Source organism: Chanodichthys erythropterus, chromosome 14 (assembly GCF_024489055.1).
Source record: "Chanodichthys erythropterus isolate Z2021 chromosome 14, ASM2448905v1, whole genome shotgun sequence".
NCBI lineage: Eukaryota > Metazoa > Chordata > Actinopteri > Cypriniformes > Xenocyprididae > Chanodichthys > Chanodichthys erythropterus.
In genome coordinates, this window is record NC_090234.1 from 13,193,129 (window position 1) to 13,201,634 (window position 8,506).

An 8,506-nucleotide genomic window follows, 5' to 3' on the forward strand; every position below is an offset into this window, starting at 1 on the left:
CGCCTGACATTGTTTGGCTTGGGTTGAGCTTTGCTCCTCTGAGCTCTTATTTTAGAGTTTTTAGAGTAGCTTCCTCTCTCATGAGATTTTAGGCTGAGTTTAAGCCCCCGGGCAGATCTATGCTAATGTGTGCCATAGGCTAAGAACTAGGGTTAGGTGTTCAAGTTTGAGTGTAACGGTGTCAGCTTTTATCTAGCTCACATTCCCTAGGGTTCAGTACAGATGTGTTCACTTAGACACTGCCACAGGTTTATGTCCGTGTCTGTTTGAGGTGGTAGGCTGGTTTTTGGGCCTCCTTCAGTGCACAATAACATATTTCTTTGTACTCCCCTACGTCAGGGATTAGAGTGTTGTTACTGAGTACATTGCCTGTTGGAATGTGTAGATTTAAGCTCAGGTTGAGTTAAGCTAGGTAACCTCATTCTTATTGTTTGGTTCTCAGATTAGAGAGCTTAGACAGATGCCACTAGCTGATGCCACTTGTCTTCTGGAGTCACAGGCCCCGTTTTGGGCCTCCTCTAAGAACATGATGGTGCAGGCTTGTTATGGTTATTGACACTGCCTGGAGTAGTAGGCACGGTCTGGGCCTCTTTCGGAGCATGTTGGCAGAGTTTTTTGTACTCCTCTTGCCTTTAGAGTGTTAAGTGCTTTACTGAGTACATTCCCTGTTGGAATGTGTTGATTGGAATTAAGCTTGGGCTGAGCTAATAGTTAACCTCACTGAATAGTTTGGTTCTATATGTGGCTCCCTGAGAGCTTAGTAATTGCCACTAGAAGCTGGCGCCACGTGTCGTCCTGAGTTGTAGGCCCTGTTTGGGCCTCCTTCAGAGCATGATGACATAGGTTTGTACTCCTCTTGCTCTAAGATTTAAAAGGTGTTTTTACTGAATACATGGCCTAGTGGTATAATGGCTCAGGTTGAGTTAAACTAGTTAACCTCAATTGAGAAGTTTGGTTATTCTACTTGGCTCCCTTAGAGCTTAGAACACTGATGTGAGCTGATGCCACGTGTCTGGAAGTCGTGGGCCCTTTTTTAGGGCCTCCTGCAGGGCCTGTTGCCGTATGCTGTACTCCTCTTGCTTTAAAGAGTAAACAGTGTTTTTACTGAGTGCACTGCTCATCGGATTGTGTTGTGTTGCTGGATTTGCTTTTAAACAAGCAAGTGCATGGCCTTCACAGGCCTCCTTTTAAGCTTCCCTCTCCCATTTTTGGGTGTTCCCTAATTAGACTGGGCACATGTTGGCCTTTAGCAAGTAATGTATTTCTACACATGTAGAATTTGTGTCATGTGGCATGGCCCCAACAGTGCTTACTGGAACATTCAGAAGTTTTGAAATCCTTCTGTAACCAATGACATCAGTATTTTTTTTATTTTTTTTTTTTTTGCAACAATATGGTTGTGAAGGTCTTGAGACAGCTCTTTGCTTTTACCCATCATGAGATGTGTCTTGTGTGACACCTTGGCAATGAGACCTTTTTGTAGGCCATCATTTGGGACTGAACCAGCTGTTATTAATTTCCACTGACAGGGGGCTGGATTGCTTTTTAATTACTGATTGTCATGTATTTCCATGCCTTTTTGCACCTCCCTTTCTTCATGTGTCCAATACATTTCCACTGTATCATTTAACATTATTACACATAACTTAATTTATGGACATCTATGGTTTATTTCTTTGCATGCGTGGATTGCATGGGTGAAAATTTCATGTCAGTAGCACCTTTAGAAATATATTTACTGAGAACAGGTGAGTTGGGCATTTCTCAATATAAATTTCAGTACCGGTCAAAAGTTTGAAACATTAAGCATTTATGTTTTTGAAATTAGTCTCAATCTCACCAAGGTTGTATTAATTTGATCAAAAATACAATAAAACAGTAATACTTTGAAACATTATTATTATAACATTATTTAAATAACTGGTTTCTGGTTTCTATGTAATTTATTCCTGTGATCAAAGCTGAATTTTTAGCATCATTAATCCTATCATACTCACCTGTTTACTGCTCATTTTCGTCAGCTGAAAACTTCTTGTAAACTTTTTTTTTTTATGTGATGTGTGTGTGTGTATATATATATATATATATATATATATATATATATATATATATATATATATATATATATATATATATATATATATATATATATATATATCAAATAATGCATGTTTCTGTCTTTTATTTCCCCTATTCCATTTTATTTGTATTTTCATGTAAAGTGCTTTGAGATGCAACTTTTAAAAGCGCTATAAAATTACATTTTTAAAGTTTATTATTATTTTTATTATAAATGCATGTTTCGGGGCTTCTCTCGGGAAACTAGCGTAATATTAAAGCGCCATCAGCTGTTTTGCAAGAAAAAGTTGCTCAACTGCATTTGTGAGGAAATCAAGGCGAGAGATCTCATAAAAAGACAAGTGTTTTACAGGAGTGCATTTGTATGCACTAGATTTGCTATTTGTTCAAAAATTACATGCCATTTGTAGGATGTTTTGTAATTATTTGTGAAATATGACATAGGCTCATTTATTTATATTTGTAAAACACAATACATATATTTGACTTTGCTCAAACTGACCTTTGTATTTGCTGTATCTGTTTCTGTTTCACTTTCTCATTCTGTTTGTTTGTGAGTCGAGTTTTCCTTTGCAAAGCATATCATGTTTGTTTGCGAAATCCTGGATTTGTTTGTTTAATTATGGCACAGTTTTCACTCCATAGTTCCCGTCCTGATTGTAAAGCGACACGTGATTGGATGTAGCGAGAGTGTGCTGTGATTGGTCAGCGCAATGTGGCCGTTATCTGATTAGCTTGAGTAGTTGGCGGGTTTGTGGATTTGTCTGCAGTCATGACTAGAAATGTTTCAAAATCCACAAATGCGTGAGGTGATTCACAAATGAACTTCAGCACAGTTGTGATTGTGACATAGCAAATTAGCAAATCTCATTTTATTTATTTGTGAATTTAATTATTTTTTGTGAAACTCCTAACATATATTTGTGGATCTCATTCTATTCATTTTTTACAATTTTTTTTTTTTTTTTTTTTTTTTTCTTTTTTTTTTTTTTTAATATCTCTTATTTGGAAAATTGCAACAATTCAACCCCCATACTGGCCCAGTGAAGCAACCCTGAGTGACCATCCACCTACTTACTCGCATATTTACGGTAGGAAATTTACAAAATATCTTGACGGAACATGATCTTTACACAATATCCTAATGATTTTTGGCATAAAAGAAAAATAGATAATTTTGACCGAATACAATGTATTGTTGGATATTGCTACAAATATACCCTTTGACTTATGACTGGTTTCGTGGTCCAGAGTCACAAATGACCAGAGGAAAGATACAGGAGATATCAGAGCCAGACACTCATGACAGGATCTTGTGACAAGGTGAAACTGTTGCTCCATCTTGATGAAGCAACATCAAGATGAAGCAACAGGATGAAAGTTAACAAGAATCTTCATCTTATTAAGACATTTTTAGCATGTTATGGGTCAGTTTATTTCTGTTGATGTCATTAATTAAGGCCCACCTGACCTCAAAATGTGCCTGAATTAATGAGCTTGAAAAGAGTTCGATCACATGCATTAAAGATGTGCAGTTATTTTAGACGTTGGTGGAGTTTCACAACACGTTACTACAGAGAAGCTTTACATCAGCCTGTCTGTCGTTTTATTACTTAAGCAGTTTTGAAGTCTTTTCATATTTGTGGACTGAAACCGTAGAAGATGTTTTGGATTGTTTTGTTCTGTTTTTGTTTCTGTTGTCTGGTTGGTAAGTTTTAAACATGTTTTAATGGATCCAGTTGTTTCCGTTCTGGTACCATGTAATAGATTACTGTTTAAATTAGTTAGATAAAATAAAATGAAGCTTCATCAAACCAACATCAAGCAATTTTAAAGCTTTAATCTGAAAAACTTTTCTTCAGGTGTGTTTGGTAAGGCGGAACTGAAGTTAGTGACGGAGGGAGATTCAGTCACTCTGAACTCTACTCTTAATGAAATCAGGGATGGTGATCTGATTCAGTGGGCGTTTGATATCACTTTAATAGCCCAAATCAATAAACAGACCAACAGAACCAATATATATGATGATGTTCTTAACGGGAGATTCAGAGAAAGACTGAAGCTGGACAATCAAACTGGATCTCTGACCATCACAAACATCACAACTGAACATGTTGGAAAATATAGACTACTGAGCAACAGACTTGTGGAAAAGTTTTTCATTCTCCATGTCTTTGGTGAGTTTAATATTTGTTTCACCTGTTTTATTAAAATTTTAATCCATACAGTTTCACTTCTTTTGTTCTGTTTAAGACTATTTAAGACTATTTACTTTAATGAAAATCAAAGTTATAAATATTAAACTGATTCTTCTGCTGGAAAGCATTTTAATATGGATGCATCACTTCACTTTGATGTAGAATGACATTTGAGCAGAGTGAACTGCGGGCCACAGTCTGATCTGATGGTAAGGGTCAGACATGATGACTGAAAACTTCCTCCAAGCTGTCAGTGACTTCATCAGCTGTAGTGGATTTGAGTATTGCATAGCTGTAAGGCCGAATGCGATTTCACTCGTAACAAAGTATGCATTTACAGCAGAGTGTTTACAGCAGCGTCGTAATGCGTAGCTGGTGAATATTAATCAGAGAACACTTTTATACACACAGTTATAGCAGGAGATCTGTTCCTGCTCATAAAGCAATAAGAGAAACTCTGAAATGAGAAACAATTAAGACCATTTGATAAGAAATAAAGAACAAATGTGACCCTGGACCACAAAACCAGTCATAAGGGTCAATTTTTTAAAATGTAGATTTATACCTCATCTGAAAGCTGAATAAATAATCTTTCCATTGATTTATGGTTTTGTTTGGACAGGACAATATTGGGCCGAGATACAACTATTTGAAAATCTGCAATATGAGGGTGAAAAAAAATCAAAATATTAAGGAAATCGCCTGTAATGTTGTCTAAATAAAGTCCTTAGGAAAGCAAATTACTATTAAAGGGAAAATTATTGATATATTTACAGTAGGACATTTACAAAATATACTCATGGAACATGATCTTTACTTAATATCCTAATGATTTTTGCATTTTAGTGAAGCTTCATCAAACCAACACCAAGTGATTTTAAAGCTTTAATCTGTGAAAAACTCTGTTCTTCATGTGATACAGAACTGCAGACCGTGAAGGAGGGAGATTCAGTCACTCTAAACTCTGATCTTACTGAAATAATGGATGGTGATAAGATTGAGTGGTGGTTTTGGACTGAAAACACTTTAATAGCTGAAATCATTAAATGGGTCAATGTAACGGCCAACAACATCACTGTATATGAGGATGTTCTTGATGGGAGATTCAGAGACAGACTGAAGCTGGACAATCAAACTGGATCTCTGACCATCACAAACTTCACAACTGAACATACTGGAGATTATGTGCTGATGATAAATGGAGCAAAACGATCATCAAAAGCTTTCAGAGTTTCTGTCTATGGTGAGTAGAGATCATTTCTCCTGTCCTTCAGATATTCTTGATATTAGTGTTTATTGTCTGAGCTGATCTCAGTTTGATGTTTTTATTCCTCAGACTCTGTCCACTGTTGTGGTCCTACTGAAGCTGTGATCCGATTGGTCTTCTCTGCTCTGGTGGGCGTGGCTACTGTCATTCTTCTGGTTTATGACATCAGATCCAGAAGAGCTGAACAACATCAAGCTCATATTCACACATCAGGTGCCTCATTGATGATATAATTCCTCACAAACTCATTTTACATAATTTATGAGATTTACTTATTTGTGGCTTTATGTGTTCATCTTTTTCAGCAAGTATTGAAATCTAAAGCAGAACGCTGAACTTTAAAGGTTCTTCAAGTGTGTTTATACTGATGATTGTTTAATCTTGTTCTCTCTCTTTTAATGATTTTTAAAAATGCAGTTCAAAAGGCTTTATTGTTTATATTTGCTTGCCTTTATCAATAAAGTTCTCACTCTGAGGTTCAAGAGTCTCTGCATGTTTTACTACGTTTTTATTTCGAGCGCCCCCTGCAGGAATACTATTTGGGTGTGTCTGTAGTGCGTTCCCTCTTTACTCCGAATGTTTTACTCTGCATGTGTGCCTGGGCTTCCATGCCGAATGGCTTTACTATAGAAATTTGTTCTCATTAACATTAGATATCAAGCTGACAGAGATAAGAAAACCCAGCAAACGCCTGAGCAAGTATCATAATTTAAAGTTATATGATATTATTATTGACAAAACCTTTATACTCTCATTTGAATAAGTGAAAAAGCCGTCGGGAGTGATATATGATTGACAGGAGCGTAACTCCTACTCCTAATCATTTGCACACATTGAAACTACCCTCATTGAAAGTTATGTGGCTAAATATGACCCTGTTGAACGCGCAGCTGCTTATTTCACATTAACCTGTTCTCATATCCGTAACTTAGGCGCAGTATACTCACAGCAGAACCATAGACCGCTTGCTGCTGCATGAACACTTTCTGCTGATACTGTTAAAATATATCACAAATTACCTGATACTAATGCACACTTGTTTGCTGAATCAATCAGTGAATGAGATGAGAGCACACTGTGCTACTGTGTACTATTTATAGTACACTCAGACGTAAGCATTATGCTACCACATGGACTTATGGGAAATGTAGTTGTTACATCTCTGTTTCAACACACATGACATGTGGCTCTCACTCTTCACTCTCACTTGTTTTTCTGAACATTCTCACATCAACTTAACAGGTAACAGCGCCCTCTAGTGACCAATACTGGAAACAACCCCAGTAATCCTGATACATTTCTTGAATGCAAAATTACATTAATTAATCAACTGAACATGTCCAAAACTAACTTATATAATAACTCAAAGAACATCTCAAACTTCTTCAACCACTTATAATTAATAATATTTCATTTTTCCACAATAAACATCCCTGACAGCATATAGTGTCGGCCCAGATCCGGACCACATCTGATCTGCATGTAATCCACATGTGGACCGGATCTGGGCCACACTTTGTTGCTGTGTGGGATACTAACAAACAATATTTTAAGAAAACATGCAAACATGTAGGCCATTTATTTAGTTGATATTTCCCCCCTTTTCTGTGGTTAAATTGCACAGGCTACATCTATAGCAACTGAACATGTCTCCTCTCCACCAATAAGCTGGTGTGGTGGGCATTCTGGCGCAATATGGCTGCCATCGCGTCATCCAGGTGGTTGAGGAGATTCCCCCTTCAATATGTAAAGCGCTTTGAGTGTCCAGAAAAGCGCTATATAAATGTAAGGAATTATTATTGTTATTAATTATTATTATAGCAGTTATTCCTTCCAGTTCATGTCATAATCAGACAATTTCTCAGGCAGTCGTCTAGTCCATTGGGTCTGTCCTTTTTAGGTTTGTCTGACAAATCCATTTTGGGGTCAGATCATGATATTTGGGGTCCGGACAACATCTCTTTTCGTTCTGGTCTATTTATTTGCATTCAGTTTTTGCATCAACTGTTTCGCGGGTGTTGAATCATTTGACGTGAGTGATGTTTCACCTGTATCTTGCCCCAGTGGGTGATTCCACAGTCACTTGGTTTCCAGTTTTGCTCACAACTTGGTGCAGGATTGGGTTAAATGGAGTCATGAATTTATCCACCGTTTCCTGTTGCACAAGCACTGTCACCTACATTCACACTTGAGTATTGTGCTCCCCGATGCTCATCTGCATATCTTTTTGCCTTTACTTTTTGTTCTGCATCCCTGTCGCATACTTCTTGATCTTTACATGTTTCTGAAAGGTTGGGTAACTTTCCCCGAATCCTGTTAAAGAGCAGTTCAGCTGGGTTTTTTCACAGTGACATATTTTCTCAGCTCTTTTTTCCAGTCAAGTCTCTCAGCATGTGCAATTCGGATTCTTTTCATTAGGTTTGGTGTTCCACTTTCCCATTAGCCTATTTGGGAGTGGTTTAGACATGTCTGATGCCATTGCTCTTGCAGAAAACATTGAATTGTTTAGATTTGAACTGAGGTCCTTGATCTGACTGGCATGTGATAGGCAGGCCGTGTCTACTAAATATAGACTCCAGGCTGTCTATGATTTTGTCTGATGTTGTCGACATCAGTGCATTATATTCATAGTAGCGACTACCACAACAAGTATGGAGTGGCCAGTTGGAAGTAGGCCTAACAGGTCTATGGCCACATCCTGCAGGGTCCATCTGGTGGTGGTGTGGGTCTTACCGGCTCGGGTGCATCCGGCCTGGATACCACCTGGCATCCGTGACACGACTTGCAGTACTTCACAGCGGCTTTATCCATACCCGGCCACCACACCATAGACCTGAGATGCTGTTTAGTGCCCACAATTCCTAATTGTCCTTCATGTGCTAAAGCCAATGCCCTGGTTTGTAACGCTTTTGGTTTCACTATGCGTGTTCCACGAAGGACCAATGGTCAATGCAGCACAGCT

At 37.9% G+C, this 8,506-nt stretch overlaps 1 protein-coding gene across 2 annotated transcripts; it reads left to right on the forward strand.

Annotated features, from left to right (window-relative positions):
- Positions 1-3,550: 3,550 nt before the first annotated feature.
- On the forward strand, positions 3,551-6,021 carry LOC137035829 (uncharacterized). 2 transcript variants are annotated; one of them, XM_067409527.1, is made up of 5 exons: positions 3,551-3,787; positions 3,942-4,256; positions 5,200-5,520; positions 5,614-5,757; positions 5,850-6,021. In XM_067409527.1, exons 1-5 carry the CDS (start codon positions 3,742-3,744, stop codon positions 5,864-5,866), a joined length of 843 nt encoding a protein of 280 aa, XP_067265628.1. In that variant the 5' UTR covers positions 3,551-3,741; the 3' UTR covers positions 5,867-6,021. The 2 variants fall into 2 exon arrangements, with proteins under 2 accessions (XP_067265628.1, XP_067265627.1); XM_067409526.1 differs by having other exon boundaries at positions 5,614-6,021.
- Positions 6,022-8,506: the final 2,485 nt, after the last annotated feature.